General features: G+C 34.3%; 1 protein-coding gene across 1 annotated transcript; it reads left to right on the top strand.

The window, feature by feature from the left end:
• Nucleotides 1-4513, top strand: LOC139849009 (uncharacterized). Its single transcript, XM_071838686.1, has 2 exons — nt 1-630; nt 4205-4513. The coding sequence occupies exons 1-2, from the start codon at nt 1-3 to the stop codon at nt 4511-4513; spliced, it is 939 nt and encodes a 312-aa protein (XP_071694787.1).
• Nucleotides 4514-15223: the final 10710 nt, after the last annotated feature.

The following is a 15223-nucleotide window of genomic DNA, read 5'->3' as shown; positions in this document are numbered from 1 at the left end:
ATGTCTAATCACATTTGGCGCCTCTTATCCAATAAGAAGTCATTGTGGATCCAATGGATTCATGCTTATCGTATTGGTGATCGTAATTTCTGGGATTTACCTGTTCCTTATGATGCTAGTTGGAGTTGGCGGAAGCTACTTAGTATTCATCATTTGGTTCGTAAATTCTTCTTTTTTGAAGTGGGTAATGGCGAAAATATTTCAGTTTGGTTTGATAACTGGTGCGAGAACGGCCCTCTTTCTGAGGTGATTTCGAGAAGATCCATTCATGCTGCTGGTTTTCATCCAAATGATAAACTATGTGATATTTGGCATAATAATGCGTGGACCTGGCCTATTGAAAGGCATAATTTGTATCATGTAATTAATAATACAAATCAAGTGATCATAAGGAATACTCATGATAGGCTCTGTTGGCGTGACTTAAGTGGAAATCTGTGCCCATTTTCGGTTAATATAGCATGGAATTCTATTCGACATTGTGCAACTGATGTGGATTGGTTCTATATTGTATGGTTTGCTCATTGCATCCCAAGACATTCGTTTGTGCTTTGGCTGGCTATGGGTAATCGCTTGAAGACGCACGATTTAACGACCCGTCAAAGTGCACTTGATGACCATCATATCTTGGTCTCACAGCTTGATCATAACTCTATATGAATTTGATAAATAACCTTGCATTCTTTTTTTTTTTTAAAGGATTTCCTATACAGGAAACCTACTAAAATATTTAAGTTTAGAAAAACCATACATAAATTCTTAACCAAAAGTTGACCAAAACAAAGTCAACAAACACCCACAATTTAATATATCAAAATAGAATGCAAGTTAATGTTTAACAAAAGCTGCCATCAAAAATATGCAGACTCTCTAAGCACAGCGGAAGCAATCAATCATGAGCCTGAGAATAAAACATGAGAGTAAACTGTCAACAAAAATGTTGAGTGAATTATAGGTTTAATATTGTAAACAATATTTAATTTAAACTATAAAAATTTATGTTTAAAAACATAAAGACCCATTTTGGACCACAAAATTATATGCTTGAAAATATATAAAAATATTATTCCATTAACCCGTGAGCCACCTGGTAATAACTTAACAACTCCATACCCTTAACAAAACCAATATAAAAATACACACTGGACAGGTGTATCTTCCAAAATACGAAGTACTAATACATTCTATCTGTAACTGCTAGCGCGACTAGCACGAAATGGGGCTGTCAGGCCCGATAGATCTATCCATAGGATTCGCGTTCACCAGTAGGAACCAGTGATTAAAATTACCAGATTAGGGAATATTTTCGTTCGACTCACAATGAATAATTTAAACTAAATTCCACTTGTGTCCAATATGTAAAATAAATTGCATGTATTCTCATCCCAAAAGATTTAAAATAGAAAAATGGGACTATAACTCACCTTAACGTAAACGAAGCAACAACACATAAATGCGAACAGCAAATGATAAAGTGATCAAGAATGATCACAACGCTGACCTATAAATAAAGCAGGTCGATATAAATAACTAACTTAGGTCAAGTCTTAGTATGATAGCTATAGTACTTATTACAAATAAGCATAGAACAACACTCGGTATGTTTTGGTAAGATCAGGACAGCGTATAACACATACTTTCTATTTTTAGAAATTTTTTATTTTCGGAAAGTTTCTATTTTTGGAAAGTTTCTATTTTTGGAAATTTTTTAAGTTAAGAAAGTTTCCTTAATTAGAAAGTCAACAAAAGTCAACTGAAAGTCTAATTCAATCGAAAGTCAACTCAACAGTCAACCTTGGTCAAAATTAGTCAACATTGATAAAGTGTATATTATATTAATATTAATAATATAAGTTATAATATTATTTAAATTCATATATGTATAATCATGTCATATCATGAGTTTAATTAAATTAATTTGAATTATAAAGTTAACATAAGTTTAAATGATATAAATAATACATCATAAATATTTAATTAATTAATTAAATATTAATCATAACATAAGTATTATTAATTAATAATAAATATTTAATCATATCATAAGTATTATTAATTAATAATAAATTATTAATCATAAGTTTAATTAAATGAATAATTAAATCATAAGCAATTATTAAATGATATAATAAATATATATCATAAGTCTTAATTAAAATTAATTACTTTTATATCATAAGTAATTTAATTATAATGCCAAACATTATTTTTAACCTAAGGTTCAATTTTATAACCATAAGTTTAATTAAACATTTGTTGGGTCATAACATGAGCCTCGGGTGTCGGTTTTGACAAATTTTTTATATATCCTCGTCTAACCAACCAACCCGACACCTTAGTGAGCTCAAGAAAACCCTAAGGTCAGTTTATAAGTCGTGACCCACAGCCATTAGCCAAACATATTCATTAATCCGTTTTAAATCTTGTTTTAGCCTTTTCGGGTGATCCGTAACTCGGATTTCGATGACCCGAACATGAATGTTCATCCAATCATCAATCCTAACCCAATGGTGCACCCTAGAGACTCCAAATATGGTCACAAAGTCAGACCTCAAATGATCAAAGTCATTTTTACCTTTTAATTTCATCAAAACCCTAATTGTCTTGATGAGAAGAACTCATCTATACACTTTATTTAATCAAAAAACAGGTTAAGTTTACTGATTTTAACAAAATAGCTGCTGTCCACTTTTAATCATACCGAAAACATACATAAACGAGCATTTCTACGCATCAATTCAACAATACAACAACATACAATTACTATAGCATCAAAATAAGATCATAATCAGTAAATATAAGTATAAATGAAAAATTTATGGTTAGGGTTTATACCCTAATCAAGAATCGAAAAGAAGAGGATGAAAGAACGCGAAAATAGCAACCAGATTATGTAACAAGCCTTGAGAAATGATGAAGAATTGTATGCTTGATGTTGGTGGCTGAAAATGATGATGAATATGATGAAGAAGTCGGCCAAGGTGAGGGGAGAAGGAAAAGAGTGGAGTTTCTAGGTTTAGGTTTTTAGAAATGAGGTTAAATGGAATGTAAGTAGTGTAAAAGCAAAAACAAAACAAAAAGAGTGGGCTAAGGTGAGGGTTTCGGCAAAAATAATGAGGGAGTGGGCTCCCTTAAAGCCCAAATTTAAATATTTTTCAATAGCTTGTGGCCCGAACACCCGAACGAAACCCGAAGAGCGAAAAAACCTCTACGAGATTAAATATTCGGAAGAAACACGCACGCGCGAACAATAAAATATATAAATATTATATATATTCATATGATATAAAAATATCATAATGAAAATAAATTGGATTTAAAAATCTCAAAAGTCTAACCGTTGGTTTGAAAACCGAAATGATTCGCCAGATAGAAATCCACGACACGTAGAAACGTACAGCTTTAAATACGAATACAAATATTCATATAACACATAATAAATAATATATTATTACTAAAATAATAATATAAGTCATAGAAATGACGTGGCACGAATAACAATTAACGGGCGTTAAATAATAAACGGTAAAAGATAACGGAAAAAGTAGGGTCGTGAGACACGATAGACCGTTTCATTGGGAGATTTGTTCGAAGTTAGATGGAAGTTTGAGTGCTAATGTCCAACATTGTAATTTATGTAGAAGTGAGCTAGAGAACATTATCATTTATTTTTCTTATGTTCCTATTCCAAGAAGGTGTGGGATTGCGAAAACACCGCTACGCGATTAAATATTCGGAAGAAACACGCACGCGCGAACAATAAAATATATAAATATTATATATATTCATATGATATAATAATATCATAATAAAAATAATTTGGATTTAAAAATCTCAAAAGTCTAACCGTTGGTTTGAAAACCGAAATGATTCGCCAGATAGAAATCCACGACACGTAGAAACGTACAGCTTTAAATACGAATACAAATATTCATATAACACATAATAAATAATATATTATTACTAAAATAATAATATAAGTCATAGAAATGACGTGGCATGAATAACAATTAACGGGCGTTAAATAATAAACGGTAAAAGATAACGGAAAAAGTAGGGTCGTGACACACGATAGACCGTTTCATTGGGAGATTTGTTCGAAGTTAGATGGAAGTTTGAGTGCTAATGTCCAACATTGTGCTATATGTATAAGTGAGCTAAAGAACATTATCATTTATTTTTCTTATGTTCCTATTCCAAGCAGGTGTGGGATCGCGTAAGAAACAAGATGCAACTTCAAATTCAACAACATGTGTGTTCTGATGTTGCAAGTGAATTGGCCCATATTACTCATTGCAAGAGTGCTCGTGTCATTGAGGCGAAACTACTTCTTGGTGCTTCGGTGTATTTTTTGTGGCAAGAAAGAAATGCTCGGATATTCAAAAACCAAACTCGATCGGTGGACAAGCTCATGGAAGTTATTTTCTCTACGGTTCGACTCAAGTTCATGTCATTGAGATGGAAGAATTCAATTCAAGCGCAAACGTTGAAGGCTAGTTGGAAAATTAATTAATGCTGGTTTTGTTTTGGTTTTTGGTCATTTTGAGTTGGTTGTGTTGCCCTCTCTTTGGTTGTTGGCGTGAGGTGTTTTTTGTGCCTCTTTGCTTGTTATGTAATCTTTTGTATTCCTTATAATATTATTCACCGGGTGATCCCCTTTACCCCAAAAAATTAGGTTTTAATTGATAACATTCACTTTAACTTGTATACAACTCAGTATGCAACCCGTATAACAATTGGTATACATTATTTAAAATCAATAAGTACAAATCTTATTTTTAGAAAATCTTAAAAAAATTGAAAAGTTTAAAATCCAAAAAGATTTGATTTTTCTTGAATAGATGTTAAAAAATTAACATATATCCGAATCTGACAGCTAAACAGTACAGATTCGGATGTTTCCAAATTTCAGATTCTCTCAACCTTAATTTTTGATGAAAAATGATAAACTTGATATATAATACATTCGAATTCTCCAAAGTTTGAGTAATAAATTGATTTAATGGACTTAATGGACCGACATTCGATTATAAGGCCCATTCGGTACCAGATTCAGTAAGGCCCAACTTTGATCTCAGATTCGGCATATAAATAGAAGAGTCAAAAGTCAAATCCTTATGTTTTCAAAATTCTCTATTATCCAAAATCCTACATTAGCATACTGAATTTGTGATCAAGCTCGATTCAAATCTTTGGTAAATCTCTTTTAAGTCAAGTTTTTCATACAAACTTATAGATCTGAGTCGTTTAAGTGTTACTAAAATTATTAAACATCAAAATTTGTATGATCAGATAACCCAATTGATTAAATTCTGAGTTATCCGAATCTGAGAAAAGTATACAATTTTGTGTGCTTAAACAGATTCGTATACATTTATGTGTTTAAACACGACCTTGCTTAAACATTCTGTGATGAAATGATGATTTCTAAGTAGATGTTGCTTAAACACAACCTTGATTACATGTTTAATTGGATTTTCAATAATTCTGAGATATAGGAATATGTTAGATCTAAAGTATCCGAATTTGTTCTTGAAAAACATGCCAATTTGTTCTTTAATTGGTTTAATGTGAATCTGAATGACTAAATGACTAGGGATTACATAATTAAGTGCATACATTTGATTATTATATTGCATCCGAATCTGCCATGTTTTAACTTGAAATATCTGAGATTCTCATATATCCGAATCTGGTGAATTGGAAAGATTACAACACTTTAATCATATCATATGTATCAGAATCTCTTGCATACAAATCTATTTCATGAATTTGAAGTGATAAGTAATTTTGGTATCTAAATATGACTTATAAAAGATAGATTCTCTTGTATCCGAATTTCAACTTTGAGTGAAAAAATGCTCAGTGTTGTATGATTTTTGGAAAATTTGTTTGATTAACCATGATGTATCCGAATCTTGCATGAGCTCATTTGACTTGATTGAATCTTAAACTCATAAAAATTGTGTTTATTGATATGAAAGTTGAGATAATTAATCAATTGGTCAATGAGTCAAAATATCAAATGGATTTCATGATTTATTAACACTTGTGAATAGTTTGGAATAAAATATTTTTTTTATATTACTTATAATATCCATAAAAACTTGTAAAATTGAAAAAGGATAAAAAGATTTCAAGGACATAAGAACAAAGACATATGATTATTCATAACATATTGTGGTCTTTTATTCTTATCAAGCAGCTAATGGTGAACAATTATATCATCAACTCTGAAACAAACATCCCAGACAACTACTGGTTGGCCATACTACAACATCATCAAATATGAGGTACTTTAAGCTACACAGTGAGTGTACCTAAAAAGGATCTTGAGATTCTTCACAGATCTATTAGATTTGTGGAAGAAACACTACCAACTGCTCAAGGGGAACATGCTCATTTCTCTTTTCTTATAAGATGAATTGAGGGAAGGAGATCTATCACAAAGACTGACTTCAGGAGGATTTTCCATCTTCCTGTTGTTAACAATTCTCTGGCACTCCCATCAAATGCTACCATGCTAAACTCTATTCTTGACTTGGGATACAGTGGTGATACAAATATTACTTTGGGAAAATTTCAAAAGAGGTACTTGCATTATAGGTGGTACGTGATCTTCTCGATCATCAATAGGTGCTTACTGCTAACACCAAACGGTACGGACAACATGACAATTCCCATGCTAAGACTGTTCTACTCTTTCAGAAGAGTTGAGAATCCAAACTATGCAGATCTGATATGAGACTTGGTACAGGCGCAAGTGGAAAAGACTCATAACAAGTACATTTCATGTGAAAGGTTTTACTGTATTTTTATAAATGATGCACTAACCTATTGCAGGAATGCAAATATACCAGTTCCATCTGCTCATGGATTGAGAATGGTGAGATTCTCAGAGGTGAAAATGAATACACCTAACATTGCTGATGGTAGGTTTACAGCACCGATCCCTACATGGTTGTTGAGGCTAGTTGATCCTATGGATACTAGAATAGATCCATACTGTAACGACCCGACTTTTTCGACTTGATTTTATGCTTTGTATTTTAGCGAAACTGCGTTTTTGTGCGTACTGTGTTACTTTATACTCTGGAAACTTGATATACGTGGTTTACTTCCATTTATATGTTAAAACGTGCCTTAGAGTACGTAGGATACTTAACTTGTTCAACGGAAGCCTTTATAACCGTTAGCGTTACTTGACGTTTCGATTAAACCGCGAACTGCGCGCACGTTTGACTTTTGTCGTAATCGGAATATTATGACTTTGAAATATTAATTATTATTTTATAATAATAATTACCTGAGTTTTTGGATGCTTAATTTTAACTAATTACTTACTAGATCACAATAGTTAGTCTTGTTGGACTTTCTACCTTATTGGACCTTAGCCCACCCTACACTAGCTAGTGGCCCAATTAATTAGCCCAAGTATTATTACTAGTGATCCATAATAAATAAAATAAATTAATTAATGAGTCATACTAGCATTTGGATAAGGATTATCCATATTGTTACATGGGATTCTAGCATAAGTACATGCTTTAGACAACCACTAACCAAAAAGCAAAATGGTGTCTCCTCCCCTCCCCCTCAAAACCTACGGCCACTATTGCCTCCACCTCATCAATCCTTGTCAAAACTTTGCTTATAAATACTAGCCATTTACCTATCATTCAACACTTGCTCTCATTTGGTTTTCACACACATTTGCTCTCTTCTTTCCTTCCTTTCTAGTATTACTTATAAGTTTCTTTCTCTTCTTCTTTTCCTTCCAATTTCGTTTATCATCATCATCCTTTCATGGAGATCAAGTTTTTTTTCCTTTGATCTTGATTATATCTTGTTGATTCAAGCATGAATCCTCAAGAACATTGAAGATTCAAGCTTTCAAGCTTTCTAACAACATTGTAGATCTATTTCTTTTATGCTTTAATCTTGTTATTTTATGATAAAGATTCAAACTTTTGTTTGTTATCTTCATATATCTTAAAGATCCAAACTTTATGCTTCTAGATCTTCAAGAACAACCAAGATGCAAGCTTTCTAGCTTGAATCTTCATATCTTGTTGTTGGATCTAAGTTTTCTAGCTTATGATCTTGTTGTTTTTTTATAAAGATCAAAACTTGTGTTTATGGTCTTCATGAAATTTAAAGATCTAAGCTTTATGCTTCAAGATCTTCAAGAACACTAAAGGTTCAAACTTTCTAGCTTTATGACCTTATAAATTGTTTGAAAGGGATCCAAGCTCTCTAGCTTAGGGTTCCATCACTTCATTTGACTTAGATCATGTTCATACTTGTTTGATTGATGTAAAGTTTGTAACTTTGTTGTAAATAGGACTTGTAATTGTGTTAAGACTAAGGATATGATGTAACCTTGGTTCATCATCCATCTAAGACTCTTAAATGAGTTGTGTTACCACTTGGTCTTAACATATTGTGTATTGATGGTAGAATCTTGGTCAAAAGTGATGCTAAACCATCAACGAGTTGTACACTTGAAGCTACAAGCATCAAGGATGAGAACCGTGATGAGCATCAAGCACCAAGAACCCCATCGGAGCATTTGTCCACTGATTTTCGTATCTGATCAAAACACCTGGGCTACTGGAAAGTTGATTTTCAGTTAGTTTGGTTCGAGTAGATGATTTTCCGTTTAGGCCTCGTCTTAATCCGAGTTACGTTTTAGGATTTATGGCCCTCCGAGAGTCACTACACCCTATTAACGTTGTGCTGAAATTTCTGACCTACTCACACTTAAACCGTCGCCACGGTCAAAAGAAGATGAGTTAGGTTCTGGAAATTGGTCAGATGTTAGGGAACTCATATAAGGAGCCATAGACACTGACTATGCATCTTTTCGATTTATGTAGAGGTCGCAGCAGCTGACCGAAGTCAGCCTATTGTTTCGATCTCTATTCTTGTCAAACTTACTTAGCTTTTATGATGATGAATGATGATGATGATGACACTTAAACTTATTTTATGCACTATTAAAATTTATAAAGACAACCTACTGACCTAGTAACCTTTGATTTAGGTTGACGACCTTTCGGACCGACTTACTACTTGCGTACTTTCATTACCGACTTTACCGCTTTTATCACTGTGAGTTATAGCATCCCTTTTTTTTTATCACTTTTACTATTTTTGGGACTGAGAATACATGCGCTTTTTAAATTTTACATGTTAGGCACGAGTACTTAAACTTTATATGTGTGTGGGTTATATAACGGCATAAACATTCCCCTTAGCACGGTAACGTTTAGTCATTGGTTTCTGAACCGGTGAACGCGAATCTTAGATATGGATCCATAGGGTTTGACATCCCCACTCGGGCTAGTCGCGCTAGCATTTAATGGGTGTTTAATACTTCTTGAACATACGCACTCGCCAAGTGTACTTTCAGGGGGTTATAAACATTAAGTCTAGTTACCGGTTGCCCACGGTTATACATATACTTTTCATACTGTTTTGTTACACTGAAATCTCGTGGCCTACCTTACGTTACTGTTACAACTTAAACTATAGCTCACCAACATTCGTGTTGACTTTTAAGCGTGTATTTCTCAGGTGCCTAGAGGTTTCTTGCTTCCGCTGTTAGATTTGCTGTCATGCTGTTATTGAATTGCTGTTAAGGACCTGCTGTATTAGTTATCCGCTGCATTACTAGAAATGTCTCATTCATGGAATTTTTCTGTTGCACTCGTAGTTTATGTTAATTTCAAACAATGGCTGTGTAACTTAGGGTCAAAAACTTATGTTTATGCTCCTATTCGTAGGATGCACGTTATCTTTTGTAAAACGATATCTTTTTATGAATGCAAACTGATTTTCAAACAGCATGTAGTATTCAACCGTGTAAAGATCCTGTTGTTGACAAATCGTACACGATGGTTTTGTACGCGGCGTCACATTTGGTATCAGAGCATTGGTTGTAGGGAATTAGGTTCCATTAGTGAGTCTAGACCCACTCGAGTAGGATTCACTAACAGGACTAATCTACAACTTGCTCGTTTACTTGTTACTGCTTACTACTGCTGCATGTTACTGCTTACTTATACTGCCATATGATCTGCTGCATGCTACTGCTTACTCTTACTGCTATGTGAACTCGCTGTATGCTATTGCTTATCCTCGCTACTGTATACTACTATCTGCTTTCGATTGCATGTTACTTCTGTTTAGTACTATTAATACTGCCATGCTATATACTACTGTAGATGATCTAGGTTGCTGTAGTGCCTGATTACGTGCTTGCTTCATGCCTGCTATTCGCTGTACCGACTTGGAAAACTTACCTTTCCTAGTTCAGATGTTTTTCTGAACCCTTTTCCCACACGTCTAACCCTAAGGATTGGTATTGTAATCCACCTATTACTATCGTTCCACCGTTCTGGAGATCGAAACGATTCTTCACACAATCTAGGAGGAGTACCCCTCGGATTACACGCCCACTAAAGTCGATCCTCGAAGGAGGAGATATTGGAGGATTTGTCGGAGTAACCGCACCCCGAGCTTACCCTAATTAGCCACGTACAACGTATGAACATTCGAAGGATATTCAGTTTCTGCAAGATGACCCGTATCCCGTACACTTTCGTGACCGTCACTTATCTCTTCCATTCTCCACCACTACTCGACGATCTAACGACACTTTTGGACTTAGGTCCCTAATACTCTTAGGCATTGGAGAAGTTGGGAGGACATCTCCTTTTAAAAGGTCAGAGTGCCTTCCACTGATGCTCAGCCATACCCAAAGACTTAGGAGTCACCTCAAGACATATCATATTACTACTTGCTACACGTACAACTCAACACGAGACCCAGCTTGAATTTCTAGAAAGGAACCTAACGATGTTACTTGAACCCGGACATTTTGAAGAAATTTCGGGACATTTAGACATTGAGGCATGACCTACGGAACCTACGCACCCACACCGAGAAACCTTGAGATTAATTATGTAGATTTTGTTTTGAGATAGCATAGATAAAGCACTGTTAGATGAAATTGAGTAGAACTTGAAGAGAACACGTTACATTGACCATATGGAACGATGTTGGAATGAATGTACGATTTAGTACAATATAATGACGCCAGGCCAGCGTGGTTAAATTGAAGCAAATCATGCAGAAGTCCCAATGTTACAAGATAAGGAATATGAAGTGATTCAAAGAAAATTTTGGTAGGAACCACTCGAGTGTACGCATTATGGTCTGTTAGAGGTAGGAATAACCACTAAGCCTAGATAATGTACAAGAAGGGCCTTGATTGCGAAATTGATAACCCGATAATCTGTTATGAATATAGACACCTTTGACACTTAAGGAAAAAGTTCTCAAATAGGGAAAACTTTGGACTTACTTGCGATAGAGCAATCGTTATCTCAAGCTATGGAGACTCGCATGGATCCTGATTTTAGTTAGGGTACGTTTCTTCACAACGATTTATCGTCTCGAAATTGTATAATACTAGAGTGATAGAAACCTTATATCTAAGAATCCTAGTGTGATGACTAATAAGCCATTAACAACCATGAGAGTTAAGTATTCTATAGGACAAGCTAATGGTAAGTTGGCAGAGATAGAGGAGTAATTTATGATAGTACCTTAAAAATTAACAGGTGGGTCATTGGAGATGACCTCATGACAACAAGACTTAGAAGTTTTAAAGTAGTAGTTGGAAAGGATTAGTTATCTATGCACAAACAGATGTTATTTGAGAAGGTTGATAAAAATTTTCGCGATAGTATAATAAGATTTAGTTGGAATGGACTTTAAGATTAACCTAATACTCATCAAGTTAGGAAGCTTTGATGAAATAGTTGGAATGGACTGGCTTTCAAGGATGAAAGCGTAATAAGAAGATTATTCGTATACCTCGCGAGAATGGAGAGCCAAAAGCCATATGGGTTACTTCAACAACCCGAGATCCCACAATGGAAATGGGAAGGGATGACAATGGATTTCATCCCGAAGCTACCGAAAACAATAGGCAATTATGACACTATCTGGGTTATCGTTGATCGCCTCACTAAATCTGCTCACTTTCTAGCCATGAAAGAAACCGATACAATGGACAAACTTACACGATGATACATAAAGGAAATTGTATCCCGTCACTTCGGCGATTCAAATTCTATCTTATGGACTAGCCAGAAATCTTATTTGATACTCATTCTTACGCAACTCTAAATCCTAAATTATTCCGAGAGATTCCTTGTTCGATGATAATCACAACATTTTCACTACTTACGTCAATATTAGTCATACCAGTTCAAAATTGTCCAAAATCAATGGGTGGTTAATTCTCATCCTCATACTCTCCCATTCGTATCTCGCTTATAAGCAACAACTTTACACTTAAGCATTTTTGGTCGAAAGACTTATGCCCTACTAATAGTCATCAACTACATTTAAATTCAAAAATTTTCATTACCTCGTGACATTGATGCTCAAAATCTTTTACTCGATCTTTTTCCAACTTGTAACCTCCGAAATATGAAAATTTTTGCTGCAAAAATTTTTCACACACTATTTTACTGTGCGATCCTCCCAGGGTTTTATAAAAGTAAATTTATTTTATTTGTCATTCGTGCAAATTTTTGAAATCATATATGTTATAAAAAAATAAAGTAAATGATTACTTATTTTTGGCAAGTACATATGAAATTTTACTTTCACTTTTACAAATCAAATCTTTTGTTCAAAAGATCTTTACTTTGAATGGTACGGGTTGTATATAACCCTAGTTTACTAAGAATTTCGTTTCTATTCTTACATTATCAACTTAAACAATTTCTATAAAACTTTCGTTGCTTATTATATAAAATTATTCGTTGCTTATTCGTATCCAAGTCATCATGAAGACTTTACAACCGTCGAAATCTAGAGATTCATGTGTGTGTGTGTGTGTGTGTGTATGTGATGAAGGCACTTACTACCACGTCATGCAGAGCCTTCGGGCATCCACTAACACTTAAACCATTCAAAATTTTTGCGTTATCCCAGGGATCTTATTTGCCACACCTGTCAGAGCGATGATCTTTCTTACATAATTCTAAGTCCTGACTTATTCCAAGGGATTCTCATCTAGCGATATTAACATCATCAGTAGTCCAACTTTAATATTGGCCATAACCTATTTGGCATTTTGCAAAGTCAAGAAGCGATTAACTTCTCATCCTCATGCTCTATCCTTCATACCTCACTTTTTAACAACGGCTTCGCACGTGAACATTTTTGGGCCAAAGACTTAAGTCCTGATAATTGTCAAAACTACATTTAATTCATTAGTTTTTATTACCCGGTGACATGTCACCCGATGATTCAAGGATTTTCCACTCAATCTTTTTCAAATCGTAACCTCTGAAATACGAAAAACTATGTTTATCAAAATTTTTACACGTTGATTTTACACGTTGCTTATTTGTGCGGTCCTCACGAGATTTATGGACAAATGAAAGTACTAAAATCTTTTCTGTCACTTATGCGATTTATAAAATCATATATGTATAGATTTACCTTTACTTATTTTGGTTAGTACATACTAAGTTATACCTTCAAATTATTTAAAAATTGCTCCTTTATTGAGCTGTCTAACTTAAGTCAAATAGTTTTGTGCAAAATGGTACACGTTGTACATACTTCTAAATTTACTAGGAACTTCGTTCCGTTTATGTTGTTACATCAAACATTTAAAGGTTTTCAAAACTTCATTGATTGATTTTATTAAAGGTTTTCGTATTAGACTACACCATGTATTGATCACACTTCTTCTCTCCCTCCGTTAGGGATGAAGCTTACTATTAAAATCCTTGTTAAAAACGCTTGAGCCACTTTGGGTTGCAGATTTATAAAAATTTGTTAGGAAGTCTTTGTACTCGAAAAATGTTCCTTTTAAGGTTAAACATGGCAAAATCGTGGGCTGATAAATCAGTTTTCTGAGGTACACTCAATGGTCACCCCATTGTAGGAAGGGCACTAGGTGGGTTTCTATTCTCAATATTTCACGGCTAATCGCAACATCCTCGTAAACCTCATCTGTAATGTTGAGATACAAGGAATCATTTTTGAGATTCTTTTCACTTAGAGTAAACCGTTCTTTATGACCTAGGGTTCACGTATCTTCTCATCCTCGCATCTCCTTAAGTATAAGGATAAATTCAGAACGAACTGCTCGGAGAGTTCACTCTCGTTCGAGAACCACACCTTTCGTGCGATTTTCTTTCAAAAATGTAGTATAAAATACTTTAAGAATCTATGAATCTTGTTATCCTCTTGGAAGGGACTGCTTAAAACGTCTGTAATACAGATATGGTTACTCTACACATTCCTTCCTTCGTTGGTTGCAACTATATGTTGTTCTAGTTAATGTTAACCCTAACTTCAACATGTAACTGAAAGGATAAAGTTACATTATGGAACTGTTCTTTCGTTCCATCTAAGGATAAGTTCACCTGCAGTATGGTAAACTGGGTGATATCCTTCATTGTTCGTTCAGACCGTCCTGAAGGCACTATAGGTAATTATGGCTTGCATTGCATATAAGTCCGATTATTCACTTTCAGCAAAAGTTTCAATTCATATAGTCAAATGAAACGTTCTTAAATATCGAGTTCTTTATGCCTATGGTCTCCTTCTGAAATCAAGGGGTTAGTAAAATCCGTGGCTAACACTATCCAGACATCGAATCACATGGTTATGATCACCATGTTTTCCATCCTACCTGTCAGCTTTGTATTGTGACATAAGCGCTCAATGTTTTAGATGAGTTTAGTAACATTCATGATGTATTTCATGCATCCAGCTTACTAAAGATGCCTGTAAGGCTAAAAACATCATCTTTCCTTTTGTGGATATATTCAGACAACATACTCATGTTAACCAGAAATGAAATCAATTTGTTGATCTCTTAGGACAAGAGACTTAATTAATAGCATATACCTATTCTTACTTTTATACGCCCGAGTACCTTTCAAGGTAAATAGCTCACTTTTTAGCTCACGAATCTTTCGGAACTTTGATACGCTACTTCTTATTTAAATACGGTACCATTTTTAGTCACTCCTTATATTTCGGGACGAAATTTCCATTAACAGGTGGGTAATGTAACGACCCGACTTTTTCGACATGCTTTTATGCTTTGTATTTTAGCGAAACTGCATTTTTGTGCGTACTGTGTTACTTTATACTCTATAAACTTGATATACGTGGT

Source organism: Rutidosis leptorrhynchoides, chromosome 5 (genome assembly GCF_046630445.1).
Source record: "Rutidosis leptorrhynchoides isolate AG116_Rl617_1_P2 chromosome 5, CSIRO_AGI_Rlap_v1, whole genome shotgun sequence".
Classification (NCBI taxonomy): domain Eukaryota; kingdom Viridiplantae; phylum Streptophyta; class Magnoliopsida; order Asterales; family Asteraceae; genus Rutidosis; species Rutidosis leptorrhynchoides.
Note: the sequence above shows the minus strand (reverse complement) of the source record. Positions and strands in the feature narration are given on the sequence as shown.